At 42.9% G+C, this 26,776-nt stretch overlaps 1 protein-coding gene across 1 annotated transcript in view; it reads right to left on the bottom strand.

Moving 5' to 3' along the window:
• lrmp (lymphoid-restricted membrane protein) overlaps positions 1–26,776 on the bottom strand; it is a 165,181-nt gene that overhangs the window by 75,235 nt on the left and 63,170 nt on the right. The window contains 4 exon segments of the mRNA XM_072562048.1: positions 2,379–2,541; positions 2,969–3,074; positions 6,557–6,720; positions 20,305–20,406. Coding sequence (XP_072418149.1) covers positions 2,379–2,541; positions 2,969–3,074; positions 6,557–6,720; positions 20,305–20,406 — 535 coding nt within the window.

Genomic DNA, 26,776 nt, shown 5'->3' with positions numbered 1-26,776 from the left:
TAAACCCAGAAGGCAGGGTTCAACACTTTGCAGCAATCATTCACCTTCAGAACCCTTTAAACAAGTCCAACCCCTTCAGAAGACCACACACATCAATGGGTAGAGTAGTAGACAGGGCAATTCCAAACAAAGTTAGAGCCAGCCCACGTGAAGCACACTGACTGAAGATTAATTTACACTAACAGAGAAAATGGCTTAGTCCTGGGCTGGAGCTAAGATCACATCTTACATAAAAGGTAGATGCAATATCAAACGATACAAGTCTGGTCAACATGGTCTCCTGGACTCGTTTCAAATACTCAAGATCAGAGAGGGATTTTCCAAATTGGACTTGGGGTTAATCTTGCATGGAGTGCAGGCCAAGAAGTTCCAGATTGTGGTTGCTGCCCCTCACACCTCATGAGCTGTTCAATATCACTTGAATTGATAATTGTGGTAGTGCCACACAACACCATGGAGGACATCCTCACTGTGAAGATGTCACTTCATCGCCTTTGACAAAGTAGTCAGTAGTGTCATAAACTGATGCACCTGCAACAAGTTGGTGGGGACGGGTTTAAGCAGATTTTTCACTCGTGCTGGTTCCCTCAGTACCTGCTGCAAACCCAATCTTGCAGTTATATCCTTCAGGGCTTAGCCAGCCCTGTTTGTGGAGCGCTACTGAGCCACACTTGGAGATGGACATTGAAACCTCCCACCTAGAAAACATTCTGCGTCCTCTCCAACCTCTTTCTTCCAAATGGCACTCAATACCAATTAGCAATTTTCCAATCAGCCAAGGGTGGGAGAGGCGAGGAGGAAAAGAGCTGGCAGTCAGCAAGTGGTTGACTTGTGGGCAAGGGGCTTTATGAGGTCCAGGTCAATGTTGAGGACAACTCCTTCCCGAATATAGGCCATTATGCGATCACCTCTGGTGGAACAGGACATGCCCACTTATTTGGAAGGTGCATTCTGGGACATTGTGGATCCACTATCATACCCATCAGCCAATGCCAGGCTGTTGCTCAGTTTGTCTGTGGGTTCACTTCTTTTTGACCTTTTGTGTAGTGGTTTGGTAAAATGGAATGGCTTGCTAGATTATTCCAAGGGGCGCTTAAGAGTTAACCACATTGCTGTGGGTCTGGAATCAAATGTACATTAGCATGGCAGATTTCCTGCCCTCAAAAGTAGATTAGCGAATCAGATGGGATTTTAAATGACAATTGATTCAGATTCAATTAGTGACCTTATAATCAAGTTTCTGCAATGATCATCATATTATAACTATTTATTTCAATTTACACCATTAATTCAATCATATAATTATCAGTGCTGCATGCATTTCAACAAAGAGCCTTTAATTGTCTTTTTACCCTTTCCACCAACATTAACCCTACTTTCGAGTATGTACAGCACACACTATCCCTCACTATCACACTGTGGTTATCCTTACCATATTGCTACCCTGTATTATTATTGCCTTGTCCTTTCCCATTAACATTTGAGATTGCATTTCACATGTGCCTTTTGCATAATTAGTCAGTTTAGTTTAATATCCTCACTGCCTTTATTCCTGATGAAGGGCTTTTGCCCAAAACGTCGATTTCGCTGCTCGTTGGATGCTGCCTGAACTGCTGTGCTCTTCCAGCACCACTAATCCAGTATTTGGTTTTCAGCATCTGCAGTCATTGTTTTTACCTTAGTTTAATATCCCCTTTCCATCCTACTGAAACAATTCACCAGGACACTGGTCCGAGCAGAGTTTAAGTGAAGTCTGCCTGGAAAAGGTAGATCTCTTTCTGCCCTGAACTGATGCTGGCGCCCCACAAGTCAAAACCCATTTCTCCCACACCAATCCACAAGACACACGTTAAACTTTCTGATCTTATTTACCTCATTCCACATTTGCTGAGGGCTTAAGTAATGATGCAGAGTTAACATTCAAAAGTTAACACTCTTTCACTTTCTCAGGGGAAGTTAAACAGATCAACTTTACAAAATAAAGTTGGTCACCTGACCAAACCCAAAGTGAATTTCAAGTAAAACTTGCATCCACACTCTGCACCCATATACAATTGATCCACACAACTGTTTTGATTCCCAATAATTGGAATAAATTTACATGTTGAAAGATTTCAACTTCTGCTCACATTCAAGTCTACGCCTTGGAGTGCAATTTGAAATACCGTCCAAACTCTAAAACTATTTCCCAAGAGATGAGTTACAAAAGAAAAAAAAAAATCACAATTGTCACCAACTGTAAACACACTGCAAAAGAATCCTGTTTTCCCATTTCAGGAACCGCAAGCTTGCTGCATATTCCAAAACACACAAAAATATCAGGATCACTTTCTGTTCAAAGGTACAGCCTGTGGAAATTCATTGTGAAGTTTACTTACTTTGCTGCTGGTTGAGTTTTTGTTCGAGGGTTTTGATAGCGTCTGATAGAGCTTGATTTATTGACTGGAGACGCTGCCGCCCCGTCACTGCTTCCTCCAGTTCATGCTGTAACACTTCTGTGCCGGTTCTGACTGAGGCTAATGCAGCATTCTTGTCAAAGACCTGAAAACAGCATGAAAAACTGGTTTGCTGCAAGTTAATTACACAAATAAATTGCACTTGCTACTTTGCTCGTATACACACCTCAAATACAATATGGTAGCTGCATATGGGTGTAACTAGGTTCTGATACAACTCCAACTGGAATTGATTTTATGACAAGAACTGTAGCTGTATTTTAAGACCAGTTTACTAAAATAAACCTATGGTTAAAGTGATTAAAATACACAAAACGTCTTAAATATACAAGTAACCACCCACACAAGTTCCTTCACTTCCTTCAATACTGACTAATACTAAAGTGTCAAAACAGTTCAACAATGAAAGAATTCTCAAGCAATCTAGATATGAAACACACAGTCAGTCAACCCCACAGACAAAACAAGACACACACAGCTGCTACAGGCACTTTGGAGAGGATCAAACTTGCCTCGTTTTGCAGATCTTCGAGCTGTTGAGAAACTTGGTTCAGCTGAAGTTCGAGGGCAGTTGCCGCTGTCTCCGTTAGCTGCTTCTGGGCTTCAAGTTCCTGCAGCCTGTTAAACCAGCAGAAAGCCACAAGTTGACAGTGACATTTAAGCAGCAAACACCTGCGTAATGAGTGGCAAACCCCTTGCCTTGGAATCCTCCTGAAACACTGGTGACAGTGCACAGTGAAGCTCAGACTTGGTGGCTCTCCTGCCTTCCAAACATCAAACCCAAAAGTTAAAAAGCACCCACACCCGTGTGAATATTTCCAAATTCCAACTTCCCTGAATAACTTAGGCAAGCCAGTAAAGCTGAACTGCAGTTAACTCGCACAATGGTCATTATCTTTTGAATATATCTGCTTTGTTAGTGGTGTTAATGCTGAAGCTGCCAGAAGTTTAGAAGAACTCCTTCTGGCATTTTATTTTAAAATTTCAGTTTCGTAGCACAATAAAGCATTCCCCATTCGATTTTTACTGTGATTTATTGTCACTGGTGAATGAATATTCTGATTTTGATAAAACATTGTGCTTCACAAGAGATTTTTTTTTAAAGTAAGTACTGAAAGGGCAAGGACAGTTTTTGTGGAAAGTGGAAGTCTGGTGCAGACATCGAATGTAGGGTTATAAGAAATCAGGTACAGGAATAGGCCATTTGGCCCCTCAAGACTGTTCCACTATTTGTTGGGATTGTGACCTCAATTCTCCATTCCTGTTAGCCTTGACGCTGGCACGAAACAAAAATCTGCATTGCTGGGGGAATTTTAGTGGACCACCTGGTGCTCACTTTGACAGTGTCTCAGGCCAACACCAAAAGGAAACGCAGCACCTTGGGATAGGTCAGTCAGTCCCTCTGACCTGTTCAAATTTGCATTGCCGTGATTCCATGTCCCTCAACCCAGACCTTAAAAAGGGTCAGAGAAAGGCAATTGTTCCCTTAGTATACAGGCTGGCTAGCCATCGTCAATGTGACCTCTATTGTTGTGTGGAACCTATGGGAGCCACAAAGCACACAGGCCTATACCTACCCACCGACCTACCCACCCACCCATTTGAAGCCCGATGTGAGTGGGGTAGCTGGAGAACACCAGCTACTGATACAAACAGCAAGGAAGTGATAGGTCTGCGGCATTGAAACTGGGGGAAGTGTGCTAAAATGTCGAAGCATCCTCCACTCCCTGCTATTGTGGAATGAAAGAGAGACAGGAGACAGAATTGGATCTTATTCTATTTTGTGGTAGAATTACTGACTGAATTGATCTTAAAAATCTGAGCACATAAAAAGTTGCACCCCACAGTCAGGAGTTAGGGAGAGAGTGATTACATGGAGTCGTTTTTTTAAAAAAAAAGAACTGATGAGTAATAGAAATACCATGTAGGAGCAAATTGCTGCCGATGCTGGTATCTGTACTGAAAACAACAAACGCTGGAGCTCCCAGGTCAGGCAACATCCAAGGAGAGAGAGCAAGTTAACGTTTAAAGTCCAGACTGGAGCCTGAAGGTGATGTGCAGACAGCAAATGGACTTTCCCTGGCCAAGATAAGGAGGTGCAGCAACCAATGGATTTGAAAAGCAGAACAATCACTTGTCGCACGTGTGAACTATTCAGTAAAACTCTGGCCTAACTTGTCCTCAGAGTAAGATCTTCTCTGTAATCTCATCGTTAAGGGCGTATAAGAGGTACTGGGTTACAAAATAAGCAGCAGCTTCCATTAGAATCAAATAACTAGCGAGAGCAGGACTAGAGGTGTGACGAAGTAACCTCGTCATGTGGCGCCTGCAAGACTTGGAGTAACCCTTATGCAACAAGGACAACCCATTGCACTTGCAACGTGAGAGTTCACACAAACTGAATGATTTCATCAAATAGGAGAAGGAAGTACCGAGTATTGTCTTTGTTAGTGATCATTTTAATATCTGCTTGGGGCAAACAAAGTCTAACTACAAGCCACTTTAAAATATCTACCTCAAACTGCTTCTATTTGCTCAAACGTGTTTGCAAAAAACATTACTTAGTTTGCAGAGGAACCATTTGGATATTAATATGGGAGGCGATTGTTGTATAGGGCATTGGTTAGGCCACTATTAGACTGTGGTGTTCAATTCTGGTTTCCCTGCTATAAGATGCTTGTTGTGAAACTTGAAAGGGTTCAGAAAAGATTTACAAGGATGTTGCCAGGGTTGGAGAATTTGAGCTGTAGGAGAAGCTCAATAGGCTGGGGCTGTTTTCCCTGGAGTGTCGGAGGCTGAGCGGTGTCCTCATAAAAGTTTCTAAAATTGTGAGATGCATGGTTAGGGTGAATAGGGTCAAGGTCTTTTCTCTAGGGTAGGGGAGTCCAAACTAGATGGCATAGGTGTAAGGTGAGAGGGGAAAGATTTAAAAGGAACCTAAGGGGCAACTTTATCAGCAGACGATGGTGCATGGATGGAATTAACTCCCAGAGGTGGTGGAGGCTGGTACAATTACAACATTTAAAAGGCATCTGGATGGGTACCTGATTAGGAAAGGTTTAGAGGGATATGGGCCAAATGCTGGCAAATGGGACTAGCACTGCTGCCTCACAGCGCCAGAGACCCGGGTTCAATTCCCGCCTCAGGCGACTCTCTGTGTGGAGTTTGCACGTTCTCCCCGTGTCTGCGTGGGTTTCCTCCGGGTGCTCCGGTTTCCTCCCACAGTCCAAAAATGTGCAGGTCAGGTGAATGGGCCATGCTAAATTGCCCGTAGTGTTAGGTAAGGGGTAGATGTAGGGGTATGGGTGAGTTACACTTCGGCGGGGCGGTGTGGACTTGTTGGGCTGAAGGGCCTGTTTCCACACTAAGTAATCTAATCTAATTATTTTAGGATATCTGGTCTGCATGGACAAGTTGGACCGAAGGGGCTGTTTCTGGCCTGTATGACTCTAGAACTTTAGAAGCAAGGAAAGCAAATGTACATTGCTTGTGAACTGTCAAGAGCAGCAATCTAAGAAGAGAGTACAAAGGCTAAAACAGAGGTCATCCAGATTCCCGTAGAACCAATAGCTTTACATGCGCTGGAAATCATCCCAGCAAAAACACAATTTGAAAGACAAGGACCTAGTCAAATCAAGCAACACCACAACTCTCTAAATATTGGAGGAAGTAGTGGTGAAAGGATGGCTTGAAATCAGGGTCACACTGATTGCGAGAGTGAGTCTGCAGGGCACCAGATATGAAGCAACAACCTAAGGTGAACGTGTAGGAAGGAAATAGCATCATTATCTCTATGGAAACAAGTAAAGTGTTGAAGAGTATCCATGCAAGCCATCAAGGAAGGAGTCTAGGCTGACCAGCCAAATTTGACTCTTGAGATTAAGAAGCACATTCACATTAGAACTGGGTTGTTCAAAGTTGTGTCCCTTGTCTGAACATCCTCGCTAGCAGAAATCTCATGGAGAGGAATTATCTAAACTTTGTGTGTGTGTCTGTCTTTGTGTGTCTGTAATTGGAACATCCAAGTGCCTGACCCTTTATCATCAGTAATTGCCACTCGCCCAGAACCCAGCAGATTGTTCCTACTTCACTCTTCGCACCTAGCGGCTTCTCTCTTCCTCAGGTGCAGTTGCTCTGTTCTGCTCCTTCGAAAGTTGCTCGCCAGCCTGACATACTCCCGATCCACAGCCAGCTTCTGCTCCTCCAAGTCACAGATGTTCCGCAGCCACAGATGCCTTCTCTCCTGCAGGTTATTTCTCAGGTGCTGAAACAGGGAGAGAGGAAAGCGAAATGAAAAACAGAATTGGGAAGTCTAGGTTGAGAACTGCACTTACCCTGTGCAGACATCTCTGGGCTCCAATCCGCCCCAGGCCACAACAGTGCAAAATAAAATTTCCGTTCAACTATATGCAACCTCCAACCTCGTCCAATTCATCCTAGGGAAGAGATGGCAACACTTCCCATCTGTACAGTACCTAAACCATGTAGGAAAATGCCCCAAAATTAAATCTGGTGTTGAAACACAAAAGGAGACAGGGCAGATGACCAAAATGCCGGCCGGATGAGTGACACAAAAGGAAGACAGAACTAGAGGGATCTGGAGAATAAATCCCAGAGCTTCTGGACAAAACAGTTGATGTACAGCCATCAAAAACGTCAAACGCTTGGAAACTGGCGATGCTCAAAAGGCCAGAGTTAGAGCAGAGCAGGTACCTGGAAGGATATTTGAGTCGTCTCAACTAAAGTCAATCAATTGCTTTAAAATTATTGGCAGGCAACAGGAATAAATTTAGCAGAGGTCAACTTTGATCTCCTCTGGGAAGAAAACAGTCTTAAAACAGAACACCTCAATAAAAGGCCCTTTGGCCCTCAATGTTGTGCTGACCTTTTATCCTACTCAAAAGATCAAACTGACCTACACCCCCTCCATTTACTATCTATGTGCCTATTCAAGAATCGCTTAAATGGCCCTAATGTCTCTGACTCTACCACCACCTCTGACAGTGCATTCCACACACCCACCACTACGTAAAGAACCTACCTCTCTCATCTCCCCTAAACATTCTTCCAATCACCTTAAAGTTATGCCCTTTTGTGAGGCACATTTCCACCACAGGAAGTAGTCTCTGGCTATCCACTCTATTTAGGTCTCTCATCATCTTGCAGACCTCTATCAAGTCACCTCTCATCCTTCTTCACTTCAATGAGAAAAGCCCAAGCTCCTTCAATCTTTCTTCATTAGACATGCCCTCCAGTCCAGGCAACATCCTGGTAAATCTCCTCTGCACCCTCTCTAAAGCTTCCACATCCTTCCTATATTGAGGCGACCAGAACTGAACACCATATGCCAAGTGTGGTCTAACCAGGGTTTTGTAGAGCTGCAGCGAAACCTCGTGGCTCTTAAACTCAATCCCCTGGCTAATAAAAGCCAATACACCATATGCCTTCTTAACAATGCTGTGAACTTGAGTGGCAACTTTGAGGGATCTACAGATGGGGACCCAACGATCCTTCCATTCCTCCACACTGCCAAGAATCCAGTCTTTAACCCTGTAAACTGCATTCAACATCGGCCTTCCAAAACGAATTGGTTCACACTTTTCCAGGTTGAACTCCATCTACTACTTTTCAGTCCAGTTCTGCATCCTGTCAATGTCCCATTGCAACATATAACAGCCCTCCACACTATCCGCAACTCCACCAACCTTCATGTCATCGACAAACTTACTAACCCACCCTTCCACTTCCTCATCCAAGCCATTGATAAAAATCAAATAACTGACATCCCATGACAGATCCCTGCGAAACACCACTGGTCACCAAGCTTCAAGCTGAATACTTTCCATCAGTTAACATCCTCTGTCATCTATGAGACAGCCAATTCTAAATCCAGACAGCCAAATTTCCTAGTATCCCATGCCTCCTTACTTTCTGAATGAGCCTATTATGGGGAACCTTATCAAATGCCTTGGTAAAATCCATGTACACCACAGCCACTGCTCTACCTTCATCAATAGGTTTTGTCACATCCTCAAAGAATTCAGGAAGGTTTCAGAGACATGACCTGTCCCTCACAAAGCCATACTGACAATCTCTAATCAAGCTATGCTTTTCCAAATAAATCATAAATCCTGTCTCTCAGAATCTTGTCCAATAATTATCGTCAAAGGTGCAGCAATCTCTTCCCTCGCTTCCCCTAGTAACCTTGGGTACATCCCATCTAGCCCAGGGACTTCTACTTTTCAAGATTTTCAGCATGTTCTCCTTCTTAACATCAACCTGTTTGAGCATATCAGCCCATTTCACGCTGTCCTCACAAATGACAAGGTCCCCTTCAGTAGTGAATACTGAAACACAAAAAGTATTCATTAAGGACTTGTCTTCCCTCTCCGACTCCAGACACAAGTTTCCCCCACTATCCCAGATCGGCCCTACCCTCACTCTAGCCATCCTCTTGTTCCTCTCAGAAGTGGGGAACTCCTTGGAGGTTTTCCTTAATTCTGCTCGCTAAAGATTTTTCATGCCTCCTTCCAGCTCTCCTAAGTCCATTCTTCAGTTCCTTCCTGGTTGCCTTGTAATCTTCTAGAGCCCTGTCTAATCCTTACTTCCTCAACATTAAAGTAAATTTTTCTTCACCCTACCATCCCTTCCTTGCTTCAGTGAGAAACATTCAGCACTTGCAGCAAGTGCTCCCTAAAAAAACCTTCACATTTTTATTGTGCATTTCCTTGAGAATATCTTTTCCCAATTTATGCTCCAGAGTTCCTGCCTAATAGCAATGACAATAAACATGTGGTGAATCTCTTGTGGATATCTACCATCTCCCTAAGGTCAGAAAGATGTTAACAAATCAGATGGTCGTATTTTTGAATCCAGTGCAAAGCCAAAATTGATCTCTAGATTTTTTTTAAAAATGGCTCCATTTTCCTTTCTCTAATTGCTCTCTTCTATCCACATCACATGAAGCAATTGAAATGAGCCAGGAGAAAAGTTTGAAAAGAAACGTGTAAATAACTAAAAGATGCAGAAAAATATTCCAGATAACAGCACCTTTTTGTTCATCTTTTATCTCTCACTGGACTTAACCTTTGAGTTCCAAGTTAAAAACCAGGAAATCCAAACAAATAATTAAGATGAAAGCCAAATACTTTAGATGTTGGTGATCAAAGATAAAATTAACAAGGATTAACAAGAAACTCAGCATCTGTGGCGAGAGAGAGAGAGACAGAATTCAGAACAGCAGTTCATTGGTCTCGAAACATTAACGCTGTTCCTCCTGTCACGAATCTGCCAGACCTCCTGAGTTTCTCCAGCACTGTTTTTAATCAGAGTTTGGTCAGAACAGGAAGGGATAAGGTTATAAAATGGCTGGATTGAATCTGACCTGCCTCCCCCTGCAGGAGAGAGCAATTGTTATGATTTTTAGTTGCTAATTTACACAGGAGGGACATCTAGCTACACCCTTGTAGATTCAGTTGCCAGGAGGGTGCTGGTCAGCCTGTACCTCCAATAGGACTAGGCAAAGAATTCCTGACAGACTGGACTCCAAACACATCCTCACTCCAGAACCCAACCCAGCCCAGCTCATCTTGAAAACACAAACATCAAGTAAAAAGCAGGAGTAAGCCAGTTTGATAGTTACATTCCTCAGGGAGAAAAAGTGAGGACTGCAGACACATTCCTAATGAAGAGCTCATGCAGAAACATCGACTCTCCTGCTCCTTGGATGCTGCCTGACCAGCTGTGCTTTTCCAGTGCCACACATTCCGCAATCAAACCAGAAGTACAGAACTCATGCAATCATTGCATGAATCTTTGATGAGTTTTACATACAGTCTCAAGCATAGGCCTAAAAGATACTCGCTCTGCTATTTAGCCCAAAGCCACAAAACATAGAAAATAGGAAGAGTGGGCAATTCAGTCCTTCAAACCTGCTCAGTCATTCAATATGATCATGGCTGATCATCTAACTCAGTCCCTATTCCCACTTTCTCCCCATACCCCTTGATCCCTTTAGCCTTAAATGACCGTATCTAACTCCTTAAAGCCTTGAGCTGAATGCTGATTTCCCAGCCCCTGAATGGCATCAGCTGCTTTCTTTGGCACAGAATTCCACGGCCACAAAGGAAAACACCCAAAAAAAAAAGAGGGGTTGAGAAACGGAGGTCAGAAAACGTTAATGATAAATAATTAGTTTCACTTTTACTCAGGGTTTCTAACCGCTGACTAATAAAAGGGGATTAAGCAGGAAAGCAAGAGAAACTGTAGCTACAGCAAAACTACATGCGCTTGACATACTTATTACGAATAAAAAGTGATACATTAAATAGGGCAACTAAAATGTGTTAAGAAATGCATTTCATTTCTGTCAGATGCTGATAATAAGAATCCACGCTGGTTACTTCCCCTAAAACAAACATTAACTTCCTTATTAGACTGTTAATGAAAGCAGCACAACGGTCATTGTAGCAAAAAGCAATAATTAAAAATGGCTTCACACGAAGGAAGCTCTGATAGTTAAAATAAAATACTGCGGTTGCTGGAAATCAGAAATAAAAGCAGAAAGCACTGGAGAAACTCAGTGGGTCTGGTCACATATGCAGAGAGAGAGAGAGAGAAAAACAGTTAACATTTTGAGTCTGACACGATGCTTCAAGTTTTGGCAGTTGACTGCTAGAATGGACTTGGAGGAGCCAATGTTGGACTGGGGGTGGACAAAGTTAAAAATCTCTCAAAACCAGGTTATAATCCAACAGGGTTATTTGGAGGCACTAGCTTTTGGAGCACTGCTCCTTCATCAGATGGTTGTCATCACTTTCTCATCAGGATTGACCAGTAAGAAAAAGTAGACATCATTTAGTGTCTGCAACTATGGGAAAAGCTAGATAAACATTCCCCATTCTTCTCACCACCCATGGTTAGAGCATGGTCCAACTCGATTACTGATCGTCAAGCAGGACATATTATTTCTTCAGTTTGTAGATTTGCAGAAAAATTGTTTGGGTGAAGAGAACTCGGTTCACAAAAAAAAATGAAGTGGTTAAAGTAAAGAGAAACACAGCTCCTTGCTTGGAACCTGGCACCAAACTGTCATATCTTTTATTCTTCGCCGAATGAGGCATTGGCAAGAAGTCGGGAGTCAAACAATTAAATTGTATTCAGATTTCCCAGCCCCTTCCTTTTCAGAGAATAATACAGTGAATTTCAATCCCTGGAGTGTGTGCATTCCTCAAGATAACCAATTAGCTCATACTTCCTGATCTTTCCACGTTTGCTGTGACAAAAGGTGACAGTGTAATGTTCTTAATACTATTCAGACTTTTTAAAATTGGATCATGGGATGTGGGCTTTACTGACTAGGCCAACATTTATTGCCTACCCCTAATTTTACCCAGACGCAAGTTACTTGTCAACTATTTGGGTACATCTGGAGTCACATGTAGGCTAGACCACAAGGCTGGCAGATTTCCTTCCTTCGAAGGATTGATTTTTTTTTTTCTTACAACAATTGACAGTTCCCATTAGGCCAACTTTTCATTGTTTCACACTTTTTTTTCTCACCACCAGCCGTGCTGAGATTCGAACCAGTGAGCCCGACAACATTAAGATGGGGTTCTGGATTAACAGGTCATCGACATTACCGCTTAACCACCGTCTCCTCCTGTAGCCTTGGCCGGCTCCTCTGCTCAGCATCTGGGATGTCCTTCTGTGGAAAGGTGACTAAAGTTTTCAATGGAATCATTTTAGGCCAAGTCTCAAGTTAAGAATGTGGGGCAGACTTTTCTCGTCAGTGAAAAGGATTGGCCAGTAACTAAAAAGGAAAGTATAGGTGATTGGGGATGGTTACAGCTGGCAGGAAGAATTTAAGTGGTAGGGGTCAGGAAAAGGATCAGTGTCAACAAGACCAAAAAGGAGTCCTAAGATCGCAGAATTGTTATGGTTCAGAAGAAGTTCATTCAGCCCATTGAGTGCACAAGCTTGGAGTATTTTGACTTAGTGCCATTCTCATGTCCTTCCGCCCCGCCCCCACCCCATCCCGATCTCCAGCATCTGCAGTCCTCACTTTCTCCACCAGATTTCTAGGCAGTGCACTCCAGACCTTGACTATTCACTGGGTGGGAAAATCTTCTTTTTTTCCCCCCCCCTCAACTCATAGTTGCTCATTATGCGCAAACCCTACACCCACCCCCAGTCCCCAATTCCCAATCCTGCTGGAAGGTTTGAGGGATCTCTGCTCAGACCAGAGCTCTCAACAGTAAAAAGGCAAGACTGACACTGAAAGAGTCCATGCGCACCCTCGCAGTTAGGAATGAATTCAGCCCAAAATTAACAGGGAACAAAGTGTTTGCCATGTGAACAATGGATCCACACACACACACACACACACACACACACACACACACACACACACACACACACACACACACACACAGAGCAGCATGTTGACAATGCTCAGGCCCCAGAGTCATGGTTCAAGACCAATTCTCAGGCCATGAGCACAACAAAGTTGCCATTTTAGGTGGCATTCTAACTCAAGGGCACTATTGAGTTAGCCCATCCCGTTGGAGGGGCAGGGGTGTTCCAGCTCCTTATCCTGGGCTGACATTTACCTTGCTGTCTATATCATTTCAAAATAAAACCCCAAAAATCAATGATCTGCTCATAATCTTTTAACAAGGGGCATGAACCAAGTGGACAGGAAGCAGCTGTTCCTCTTATTCAAAGGCTCAATACTGAGGGAGGTAGTGGTCAGAATCTGGAAGGCAGAAAACCTCAACCTCTTAAAAAGCATTGAAATGTCATAATGTTCAAGCCTAAGTGCTGGACAGTGGGAATAATGCAGATAGGTTGGCACATACTTGATGGGCTGAAGGGCCTCTTTTGTACTGTACAACGACAACATCAACATTGTTAGTGGAATGGTGGCACGTGTCAACAGTAATGTAGGGAAACATGACTGAACAGTGGCTACAGTTCAAAAAGTACTACCATAGATGTGCTTTGCAGCCAGAGGATGTGAAAGATGCCATATAAATGCAAGCTTTTTTATTGCCTGCTCCCAGTTCACCTATACGATAAGGTTAGCAACTGCTTGAGGCAGTTTGACACCCCATCCAAAGCTTGGGGGGGGTGGGGGGGGCTGGAAAGAGACGTGAGACTCAGTGAATGAAACCTGAAGCAAAGCACCCAAGGAACTGTGCTTTCTTCCCTCTGGCTTCACTGGATCCAGATCCAATAAAACAGACTTAATACCAACAAAGACGCTCTGCAGAAAGACATTTGCTCTGATAACTAGGGGTGGAGGGGTTGCAATTTAACAGAACTGTTTCTCAGAGATTAATTCTACCCCATAGTGTGCCTGCACCTTTACTAAAGCAGAAACTGTGACAGCACAAGTTATATTCCAGTCAGAGAAAAAAAAAATCTGAAAAGTGAATATTTAATTGAAAGTAGAAACACAGCAATAGAAAACATATCACTTCGGGATTAACCAGGACATAAAGAGAGTTTGTGCAGTGTATTGTTTGATTATTCTATTAACTGAACAATCAGAGGAACAAGACTTCAAATTCACGTCTGTTGGAAAGCTCAGAAAAGGAACAGAAAATATTTTCAAAATGCTTTCTCTACAAAATCTTTAAAACCAAAAGTAGAATATAGCAGAATGGATCAGCAGGGGCTCTCTTTCAGATGGTAAGTGCCTTCCAAACTCAGGTGGGATTTGGAAGCCCATTTGTTCATGTAACTGGACAATTTGAAAATATAGGTAAGGTCAGGCAGGGTCAATGTGTATTTGATAAGGAGGAACCGGTAGAGGTGATGTATTTTGATTTTTGGAAAGTTTTTAATAAAAAAAAGGTCCTGCACAGGTTAGTAAGCCAAATTTGCATTCATGGATAGGGGGCAATGTAGTGACAACAATTGTTTAACAGGAAATAACAGTAGAAAATAAATTCTTTAGATGACAGGATGTGACTGCAGGGTTAGTACAAGGATTACCGATTAGGCCCGGCCATTCACAGTCTTTATGATTTGAATACAAAAGCCAAATAAAATATCACCAAATTGGTCAGTAACAGAAACTTAATGAGAGATTAAGAATTGTTCGTGTCCTAAAAGGACCCAAGGTATTCTTGTTAATGTCGGACTGTGTTGAGCAATTAGGGAGGCAGATGGTATTATGACTTAGTGCATGAGTTAAAGAAGTCTTTCTGTAATTATACCAAGCATTGGTGTGCGCACATCTGGAGCACTGTAGATGTCCAGACTGATTCCTGGAATGAAGGGCTAATCTCTGGGGAAAGATTGAGGAAGCTGCATGGATCTATATCCTCTAGAGCTAGAAAAACAGGAGATGTTGAAACTTACAAGTTTCTTACCAGGAATCAATTGGGTTGATGCAAGGAAATCATACCCCATGGCTTTGTTGAGGAGGTGCAGTCTAAGACCATAAGTCGTGGAAGTAGTAGGCCATTCAGCTCATTGGATCTGTTCTGCCATTCAATGAGATTGTTCTCGATCTGATCATGGTAAGACAGGCTCAATAAATTGAATGAGCTGCTCCCATGTTCCTTAAACGATGGACCAACATAAAACGATTGAAGAACTTGCAGCCAGTTTAATTTTGGACACTTGGAAACCGTGCAAACTAATTTACCGCAGGAAGGGAAGTGAATGGACTCCATCAACTTTCTACTGTATTGCGAATGGTTTCTCCACTCCAAACTAGAAGAACATGTTCAACAAGAACTGAGCTACTGGAATTGACATACACACCATCAGGAAAAAAGTGCTAAAAATGTTGCAGGCAGCTCCACCAAAAGGCACAAATGTAACAGCTCAGTCGGAATCAAATTTGGAAACAAGCTACATTATATCAGGTAGCCAGCACAATAACCAACTCCATTTAAAATCTTATCTGAAAACCAACCCCCTTCAAATTACAAGGTACATCACAGTCCAATGACAACCTACCAACTTACAAAGAGCCTTGATTAAACTTTAAGATGGCATCTTCAATCAACAAACCAGACCTGGCTTGTAGGAGACAAGAGATCATAAACCGAAGACTGATGATAATTTATAATCATTACCTGCAACAGATCACAAGTGTGTGGGCATGTGAGAATGAGCGAGAGAAGTCACATTTAATTCTGGTAAGGGTGTGAGAATAAATAACTATTTCAAATCTCTCAAAAGCTTGCTGCTGGAAACATTTAATTGTGATACACAGGACAAGAAAATGGAGTCATAGAAATGTAGGTGTACAGCATCAAAAAAAAAAAGGACATTCTGCCCATTGAGTCTATGCCGAAATAAACCACTTCCCACTATTCTAATCCCATTTTCCAGCACTTGGCCTTTAGCCTCAAAGTTAAAAATCACACAACACTATGTTATAGTCCAACAGGTTTAATTGGTAGCACTAACTTTCGGAACACTACTCTTTCATCAAGTGGTTGTGGAGGACACAATTGTAAGACAGAATTTATAGCAAATGTTTACAGTGTGATATACATTGAAAAATACCTGGATTGTTTGTTAAGTCGCTCATCTGTTGGAATGACCGTGATAGTTTCACTTCTTTCATATGTAAATCATGTAACTTTTTAAAAAAAAATGTTTTATTCTCAGGTTAACGTTAACAGTTGGTGTCAGCCCAGATAATGTGCCCTTAGCCTCGTAAGCCATGGCACCACAAGTGCACATCTAAATATTAAGGGCATTGAATGCCCTACCCTGCCTAAACATACATGAGAAGTCTTTGGCAGGTAGTGTCAAGGAAAGCCCTATGGGTGGCATGGTGGTTAGCACTGCTGCCTCACAGCACCAGATACCTGGGTTCAATTCCCGCCTCAGGCAACTGTCTGTGTGGAGTCCCCTGGGCCTGAGGGGATTTATCCTAGGATTCTCTGGGAAGCCAGGGAGGAGATTGATCTTTAGGTCGTCATTGCCTACAGGAATAGTGCTAGAACACTGGAAGATAGCAAATGTTGTCTCCTTGGTCAAGGTAAGTAGAGACAACCGTCATAATTATAGACCAGTGAGCCTTACTTCTGTTGTGCGTAAAGTGTTGGAAAGGATTTATAATCATCTAGAAAGGAATAAGTGGAGTAGGGATAGTCAACACGGTTTTGTGAAGGGTAGGTCGTGCCTCTCACAACTTATTGAGTTCTTTGAGAAGATGACCAAATAGGTGGATGAGGGTAAAGCGGTTGATGTGATGTATATGGATCTCAGCACAGCGTTTGATAAGGTTCCCCATGGTAGGCTATTGCAGGAAATATCATGGGATTGAGGGTGATTTAGTGGTTTGGATCAGAAATTGGCGAGCTGACAGAAGACAGAGTGGTAGTTGTTGGGAAAATGTTCAACCTGGAGTTCAGTTACTGGTGGTGTACCGCAAGGACCTGTTTTGAGCTCACTGCTGTTTGTCTATTTTATAAATGACCGGGATGAGAGTGTCGAAGGATGGGTTAGTAAATTTGTGGATCTCACTAAGGTCGCTGGAGTTATGGATGGTGCGGAAAGATGTTGCAGGTTACAGAGGAACATAGATAAGCTGCAGAACTGGGCTGAGAGGTGGTAAATGGAGTTTAATGCAGAAAAGTGTGAAGTGTTTCACTTTGTAAGGAGTTACAGGAATAGAGAGTAGTGTGCGAATGGTAAGATTCTTGGTAATGTGGAGGAGAAGAGAGAGATCTCTGTGTCCCTGTTCGTAGATCCCTGAAAGTTGCCACCCAGTTTGATAGTGTTGTTAAGATGATGTATGGTGGGTTAGCTTTTATTGGTCGAGGGATTGAGTTTCAGAGCCATAAGGTCATTTTGCAGCTGTACAAAATGCTGATGTGGCTGCACTTGGAGTATTGCGTACAATTCTGGTTGCCACATTATCAGAAGGATGCGGAAGCTTTGGAAAAAGTGCAGAGGAGATTTAACAGGATGTTGCCTGGTATGGAGCGATGCTGTTGAGGAAAGGCTGAGGGACTGGAGGCTGTTATTGTTAGAGAGAAGAAGGTTCTGAATAGAGACATACAAGATGATGAGGATTAGCTAGGGTGGACAATGAGAGCCTTTTTCCTCAGATGGTGATGGCTAGCATGAGAGGACATAGCTTTAAATTGAGGGGTGATAGATATAGGACAGATGTCAAAAGTAGGTTCTTTACTCAGTAAAGGAAGGACATTTAAATGGTCATTGTATAAACATATGGATGATAATGGAATAGTGTAGTTTGATGGGCTTCAGATTGTTGCACTGATCTGTGAAACCATCGAGGGCCAAAGGGCCTGCATTGTGCTGTAACGTTCTGTATTCTATGTTAAATGTGACAAGGATTTCTGTCGCTACCATCCTTACAGTGAGTGAGTTCTAGTTACCCACCACTTTCTCAGCGCAAAAAAATTTTTTCATGTCCCCTCTAAACCTCCTGGCCCTTACCTTCAATCTATACCTTTGGTCATCGTTCCCTCCATTAACGGGAAAAGTTCTTTCCTCTCTGTGCCTGTCAGAATTTTATCTATCTCAATCATGTCTCCTCTCAGACTCCTCTGCTCCAAGGAAAAACAAACCCAGTCTGTCCAATCGCTCTTCTTTACTAAACATAACTGCTTCCACAACAGAATATACTGATAATAGGCAGGAAACATACATTCTGTTTACAATACATTACAGAAGCAGGAATAGGCTATTTAGTCCTCTCCTCCCTGAAGCTTATTGCAATATACATTCACACAGAGCATGCCATATTTGTATTTCAACTATATTTCCTGGTCTTTGATCCATATCACTTGGCATCATTACTGAACAAAAACCTATTGATCTCAGTTTTGAAAATTTAATTTGGCCTCAGCATGTATTACCTTTTTGGGAGAGAATTGCTATACCCTCTTAAATGAAACCACACTTCCTAAATTCACTCTTGAATGATCTCGCTCTAATTTTAAAGTTCTGCCCTGTTGTGCTGGTTCAAGAGGAAGTAACTTTGCTGTATCTACTTCTCATCTTTTATCAGTTTAAAGACCCCATTCGTTCATTGAACCTGCTCACAAGTTTCTAATGGCAAGAGAATCAAAAGGCATACTTTAGGGGGAGGGGAGATTCCAAACCCACCTCCGCCTGCCTATACCATACACTCAACTACAATCCAGCTTCAAACGCAATGTGCGAGTGGGAGGAACACTTCTGCAATCAGGTTATATTTATAGTTACTTCAAAACATCGGCTAACCACAGGCTGCAAATGATGGACATTTGACAATGTAAAATTTACCCAAATGCACTTGTAAATGAGACACCTGCACTGACACTGTCTCACGGACAACCACTGAGGACAAGAGGCAAAAGATTTCAGCCAGGCAAAGACACTAGCAGAGAACGCCCTGTGTGTGCATGTGTAGGGTTATAAGTTGGATCAGGAAGTCTGCTTACACATATGGGATGATCTTCCTAGAAAGATTTTTGCCCCACAGTGTGGAGACAGTCAAATATGACCTGAAGTGACTGCGGATCCTTCATTCGACATAACCAACAGTAGTAGTTTGGAGTATGGTAAGGTAACAGCTAAGGTCTTTTCCCTAGAGTGAGGGAGCCCAAACTAGAGGACATAGGTTTAGGGGGAGAGGGGGAAGATATACAAGGGATGGAAGGGGCACTGTTTTCACACAGAGTGGTGCATGTATGGAATGAGCTGCCAGGGGAAGAGGTGGAGGCTGGTACAATTTCAACATTTAAAAGGCATTTGGATACTTAGATGAATAGGAAGGTCTTAGAGGGATATGGGCCAAATACTGGCGAATAAGACTGGATTAGTTTAGGATATCTGACCGGTATTGATTAGTTGGACCAAAGGGTCTGTTTCCGTGCTATATAACTCTATGATGATGGTAATATTGAGGAGCAGTACAGCAAACTGGTGTGTAGATGATATTGCGTTAACTATTAAAGTCTTTTAAATTTTTAGCCACTCATCTCCTTCCCCTTACAAACATCACCTCCTGCTTAGTGAGATTCTTTGGAAGATGCTAAACTTTTAAATGTTTACTGGCAAAGCCTTCAGTTTCTGTCATTTGTGCAACTGTTGCCAACACTCAAAAGGTAACAAATATTTGTCTTGCAAAAAAAAAATCAGAACTGCAGTGTTTCAGAATCTCTGAGCAAAGTGTCAATAAGTTAACCAGTGCAAATCTGAATTGAGAGCACATTTCATGCTCACTTCGTCCAGGATTGTTACAAAAGTCATATGAGAACTCCAAAAATAAAGATTTGACAGCCCCATTAGAACATTGGGCAATGTGGTGGCTTAGTGGTTAGCACTGCTACCTCACAGCACCAGGGTCCCAGGTTCGATTCCAGCCTCAGGCGACTATCTGTCTGGATTTTGCACGTTCTCCCTGAGTCTGAGAGAGTTTCCTCCGGCTGCTCCGGTTTCCTCCCACGATCCAAAGATGTGCAGGTTAGGTGGATTGGCCATGCTAAACTGCCCACAATGTCTGGGGATGTCAGGCTAGGTGGGTTGGCCTTGGGAAATGCAGGGTTGGGACTGGTTCTGGGTGGGATAGTCTTCAGGAGGGTCAGTGTGGACTCGACGGACCAAATAGTCTGCTTCCAAACTTTAGAGAAGCTATTAAAAAAATGTTCAATCACAAATCAAGTTCAAAGGTTGTTGATTTAAAGACTCTGTCCAATGATTAGAATACAGCAATTTTCCATATGATCAGAGGCAGAGTTGGTTCAACCCAATTTGTTTTGAAATTAAAAACAGACCACAAGTACGTAACGGTACCCACCACTTCAAGGGCTGAAAACATCATTTGCAAGAGGAGACCTGAATAGATAGCGAGACTTACCTCAAGCTTAGCTTCATTCAGATCTTCACAGTTTATTTTCAATTCACCTATTTGTTTCAACCACGTCACCAGCGTCTCAATTTCTCCAGAGAGCTCCTTTGTCTGCAAGTAATTGACATTTAAATATTTAAAGAAACAGTTGGTGTAAAGGGAAGGATTTCAGTTGCCTTTGGTGGTCAAAAAAAAATCTTGCATTACAATCACTTTTACTTTACCTAATTAAAGCACAAATAATTAGTGGCAGATGATTTACAAGAAAAACATTTACATGAAGCTACAAATGATTAGAACAAAAAAAAGAGTTCAATTTATTTAGATCATTTAATGAGATTATGGACACATCCATTAATTTGTGTTCACTGTGGAATGTGGGTGTCACCGACTGAGCCAGCATTTATTACCCATCCCCAATTTCCCCAGACATGTTTTCTTGAACTGCTGCAGTCCACGTGATGTCAGTCAGCTACTCTGAAAGAGAGTCACATTTGCTGGGCCAAATGCGAAGTGGCAACGATGTCATTTCAGGGCAGGACGCTGTGTGGCTTGGCTGCCCCTTATCTAGGGTGAGGTTCCAGATTTGGATGGTACTGTCGAGGGAGCACTTGTGAATTACTGGAGTGGTGTCTTGTAAAACGGTGCACGCTGTTGCCACTTCATGTCACTGGAGAGAGTGAATGTCGGAAGGTAGTGGATGGACGGATCCTTTGAATGGAACTGCACTCATCCAAGTACAGAGTATTCAGCCATGCTCCTGACTTATGGTTTTGTAGATAATGGACTGCTTTGGAGTACCAAGTGGTGAGTGGGATGGTGAAACGTGGATGCAAGTAGGAGGTGGCTGTACTTGGTCAGTGGGAAGAGTGGAGCAGATAGATGGGAAGGAAGATGGACAGGTTAGGTCAGATTAACAGGATGGGGGTGGGGGTGGGGAAGAGGCTGGGCTGGGCCTGGGATGAGGCAGGAAGGTGGGGGAGGGGGGAGGGGTGGTGCGGTGGTGAGGAGATTTGAAAACGGGTGAGCTCTATATTTAGGCCGTACGGTTGTAAACGCAAAAAAGGCAGAAGATGAGGTGTTCTTCCTCATAGGCTTTCTGATTGCCACTTTCTTCTAGTTGTACTGGAATTGAGAAGTGTAATGTATCTGACCCTACGTATGGGGTTATGTCATTACTAGTCTGATTAAAGATCTTGACTTCCATTACCCCACTATCAACATCCGAGGAGTTACCATTAACCAGAAAGTAAACTGGGTCAGCCATATAAATACACTGGCTACAAGAGTAGATCAGAGGCTGGGAATTCTATGGTGAGTAGTTCACCACTTGACACTCCAAAACAGTCCTCTGGTTGAATACTCTGTACTTGGATGAGTGCAGTTCCATTCAAAGGAGCCCTCCATCCACTACCTTCCAACATTCACTCTCTCCAGTGCCATACAGTGGCAACAGCGTGTACCATTTACACAACACCACTCCAGTAATTCACAAGTGCTCCCTCACCCTAGACAAGGGCAGCAGATACCACTTTTCTCCCAGCCCCACTTTTTTCACCTCTTTATTTCTCAGCCTCCTTCCCCTCCCCCAATCTTAAATGAAAAGGTTCGGACCTAAAATGTCAACTCCCCTTTTCTTGCGGTGTGCTTTTTCCAGCTCCACTCTTTATCCACTCCCTATATTTCGTGCAAACAGCCACTAAAACATAGTGCATGAACAATATATGCAAGTGATATCAGAATAACATGGGGTCAGGCAAAATGACTAGATTCTTCTCTATCATTCCAATCAGATACCATGGTTATCTGGCCTCCTCAACTTTTCCCGTAATTCAACTACGTTCACGATATCATCTGACAAACACCTATTGTGTCAACAAAGCAAAAGATGTGGATGAGTGTGTTTGAGAAATCATTATCAGTTCATTTCCCCAAGGCAGCATCTTTGCCTTACACTCACAGATGCATTACATTCCAAGTACAGCACAAAGTTGTTTAACTCCTTGTGTGTTGATCCCACAAACACCTTACAACAGAAGGTATATAAAAACATACATCCATAACTTACCTTGCCAACAACTTGCTGTTAATCGTGCCTTTAACATAGCAAACTAACAGCATAGAAAAATAGCCCTTCAGATCATGCTAGTCAAAAACAACCACACCATTCTCATCCCATTTTCCAGCAATTGACCCACAGCACCACATGCCCTGGCATCACAAGTGTCCATCTAAATACTTCTTAAAAGGCATTCCTTACAGGTGTTCCTCTACTCCTTTAAACCATGTCCCCGCTCCCACCCACCTCAGTCATTGAGCCCTCTATCAAGCAGGAAAGTTTCTTCCTGGTAAATCTACTGCGCACCCTTTCCAGTACGATCACACTCCTCCTATAAAGTGGATTCCAGCTGTCGCCTAACCAACATCTTGTACATTTCCACTGTAACCTCCTTGCTCTTAAATTCTATGCCTGGCTAATAAAGAGGTAAGTAGAAGAAAGTGAAGACTGCAGATGCTGGAGATCAGAGTTGAGAGTGTGGTGCTGGAAAAGCACAGCAGGTCAGGCAGCATCCGAGGAGCAGGAAAATCCACATTTCAGGCATAAGCCCTTCATCAGGCTCATGCCCGAAACATTGTTTCTCCTGCTCCTCGGATGCTGCCCGCCTGGCTGTGCTTTTCCAGCACCACACTCTCGACTTTAAGAAAGGTTAGTGCCTTCTTAACTACTTTATCCACCTGTGCTGATGGCTTCAGGGACCTGTATACATTCACACTGAGGTGCCTTTGATCCTCTGTGCTTCTCAAGATCCTATCAGTCATCATGTATGCCCTTGCCTTATTTGCTCTGCTAACATGCATAAACTCATTTATCTGAATTGAATTCCATTTGCTATTGGCCAGCCCATCTGTATCCTATTCTGGTTCAAGGCTATATCATTTTTTGCGAAATTACTTCTCAACCATCCTGCATTCACAACTAAGTCATTCATGTAAACCACAAACATCTACTGCCCCAGAAAATATAACGATGCAAGTTTATAAACAGGTTGAGGTGATGGCTTTAGCATTAGGGTGAAGAGAGTTAGCGTATAGTGTGTCCCAGCCTGCTTCTCGTGTTCAGCCAATACCAGAAATGCAAACAGAAAGCCAAACTTGCAAATGTTTCCTCTTTAATGCATAGCAGCCCTGTCAAACGCCATCAGCTTCACCTCCTCTTGGTAACACAAGAGGTCCCTTGTTGCTCCAGACTTCCCAGGTCTGCAGACTTACTGTTTGCTAGCACACTTACACAAATTCACCAGACTCCCACTGATGGGCAAATAGCTCAACTCACACAGCTCTCCAATAATACAGGCCTCATTTCTCTTTCCTGGAAAAATGCCCTGATTTCAGGGGATTATGGACAGTGACCTTGACAGGGTCCTTTGTCCTACTAAGGTTAGGACATTCCCAAAGATGGAAGGTTTCAAGACTCGGGGGTACATCTTTAAGGTGAGAGGAGAGCGACTTAAAAAGACATTTGGGGCAAAGTTTTTTTTAAAACACAAAGGTTCAGGTGTGGAATGAACTTCCCGAGGAAGGGGTGGATATGAGCAGTTACAATATTTAATAGACATTTATTTATCTAAGTAAATAGGAAAGATTGGAGGCATACGGGCCAGAACAGGGGAGGCGGGACTAGTTTAGTTTGGGATTATGGTTCGGTATGGATTGGTTGGACCAAAGGGTCTGCTTCTGTGCTATATGAATATAACAGCACCATTATCGGACTCAAATTAAAATCGCTCTAAATTGTTCTCAACGCTCTGGGTGGAAGTTTTCCAGTTTGTGATAAATAGGTCACAAAGGCGGCCTAAAAGCTCCTTCGAGGTGGCATTGTGGAACATCCACAAGATGCTATGTGGAGGCAGAAGGAAGTTGCAGTTGGATCGCTCTAGAGCGAGTCATAAGCATAACCACCACCATTTCCAAGCTGCTTTCCGTTCTGAAGAGAGGGTCACCAGACCTGAAGTGGCAACCCTCCTTTCTGTCCACCGGTGCGGTCAGATCGTCAGCAATGTTGAGTCACTACAGCAATTTCTATTTCTGCTCCGGATCTCCAGTATCCGTAGTTCTTTGTTTTACATTGTATGTATGTAAGTGAGACGTTGACTTCAATGAGAGAATTCAAAGCCAGTTTCCTGCTCAGCGTTGGTACTCATTGAACATTATGTAGAGGGACCGACCATAGTAGCCTGGGATTTGTTTTCTAAGAAAAGGCAACAACCTTGAGCTCACAGTGAAGTCTTTCATGTTCCAAACAGATTTGATTGGGTAGGAATAGTGGAAAAGTTTCCACTTAAGACAATATACTTTTTAAACAGAATTTGGAACACCAGATCAAAGGGTGGGAAATTAAAGCACATTTTACTTCCTCACTTGCTTGGAAATTGTTAAAGCCAGAATACATTCCAATTTGCATGAAAAGACTCAAAATTCGAACACACTTTCACTGCTCACAACTGTTGCCTGACCTACAGAACACTTCCAGATTTAAAAAAAATGTGTTTACAATTTTGACAACGGCGGTATTTGCCTTTGGTGTTGTAGTGAAGTCTGGCCAAGCCAGTCTGTGTCTATACCCCAGATAGAGTCATCTACTTCAAGACATGTGGGGCGAAGGGGAGATTCGAGTGTTTGGTGTATGCAATGAATAACTCAAACAATGGGAAAGACCACCTTGTTTTCAAATTTCAAGTGGGTTTGCGTTTGACAACTTGTCAAATTTATTGGCTTAATTATTAAATCTTACTCTGGACTGTCAGCTGTAGATTTGTTTACATGTGCATTGGAATACAGATAGGACTTCAATTCCTCATTCATATGCCTTCAAAACAAAAATAATTCAAGATGTCTTCATTATCTGACAGCCCCTAGGAACCATTTGACTTGTCACTCACGTCTTTTGGAGAAGAATGGGAATAGCAGGTCGTGAGGTGTATCACTTCAAAGTTACACACCAACCTGGCTCCCATAAATACCATGATACCAGGCCAGTTTCTCAAACCTTTCGATTGGTCACTACTGTGGGTGCACCCTTACCACATGAACCGTGAGAGGAGAAAGCAATGGCAACTTTCATAGAATCCCTGCAGTGTAGAAGCAGGCCATTCAGCCCGAGTCCACACTGACCCTCTGAGGAGCATTCCACCCAGACCTACATCCCCCTACCGTATCCCTGTAACTCTGCATTGCCCATGGCCAATCCACCTAACTTGCACGTCTTTGGACTGTGGGAGAAAACCAGGGCACCTGGAGGAAACCCATGTCGATTAAATCTCAAAACGACACCATAAGAAGAAAGAATTCCTGGTTATTTGAATTACAGGGAGAGATTGAACAGGCTGGGGCTGTTTTCCCTGGAGCGCCGGAGGCTGAGGGGTGACCTTATAGAAGTTTACAAAATCTTGAGGGGCATGGATAGTATAAACAGACAAAGTAGTTTCCCTGGGTTGGGGGAAGTCCAGAGCGAGAGGGCATAGGTTTAGGGTGAGGGGGAAAAAAAAAAAGAGACCCCTAAGGGGCAACATTTTCACACAGAAGATGATACGTGTATGGAAGTGGTGGAGGCTAGTACAATTTAAATTTAAAAAGGCATTTGGATGGGTATGTGAAAAGGAAGGGTTTGGAGGGATATGGGCCAGGTGCTGGCAGCTGGGACTAGATTGGGTTGGGATATCTGGTCGGCATGGATGAGTTGGACTGAAGGGTCTGTTTCTGTGCTGTACACCTCTATGACTGTATTTAACCTAGCTGCGATTTTGGGATGTGTAAGTTGGTCACCATACCTGACTTTCAAGCAACATTTTGATGAGTGATTGGCTGGCTCTAAAGGGTGCGAGATACCCCAAAATAGAGAAATGTTCTTGGTTTTATAATCGTATCATATGATGATATTAAAATTTGCGGACTAGCACTTGGGTCTTTAAGAGTATACATTGAGCCCCTCACCACCACCACCAACCCCCCCCCCCCCCCACCACGATTGCAAGGAAAGAATGTTATCACTGACACTATCACAACCTCTTTCTTCCTTTTACACAACATCAAATTATGCTGCACCAAACAAGGAAAGCTTCAAATGAAATAAAAACAGCAAAAACTGACAGTGTTCAGTAGGTCGGACAGCTTCTGTGAATAGAACGGAGTTAACATTTCAGGGCAATGAACTACTGTTCTGGGCGGGGGTGGTATCATTATCCTAAAACATTAGCTCTCGGGCAGAATCTTATCAGGCTCCAAGCGTGGCAAATTGTGGAGATTTTATAAATATCGCACTTGTGCCAGGGACAATGTCTAGATCTCAGGGAAACAGCGAGCAGCTCTAGAAAGACCATGAGTGGTAAGTTGATGTGGAAATTGGAAGTGTTTCTCATCATGAAGACTCAAATGCCAATTAACATGGAGTGTTTAGCTCACGCTGAGATTCACTCCATTGAAC

Source organism: Chiloscyllium punctatum, chromosome 44, assembly GCF_047496795.1.
Source record: "Chiloscyllium punctatum isolate Juve2018m chromosome 44, sChiPun1.3, whole genome shotgun sequence".
Taxonomy (NCBI): domain Eukaryota; kingdom Metazoa; phylum Chordata; class Chondrichthyes; order Orectolobiformes; family Hemiscylliidae; genus Chiloscyllium; species Chiloscyllium punctatum.
This window is presented reverse-complemented; position numbering and strand designations above follow the sequence as displayed.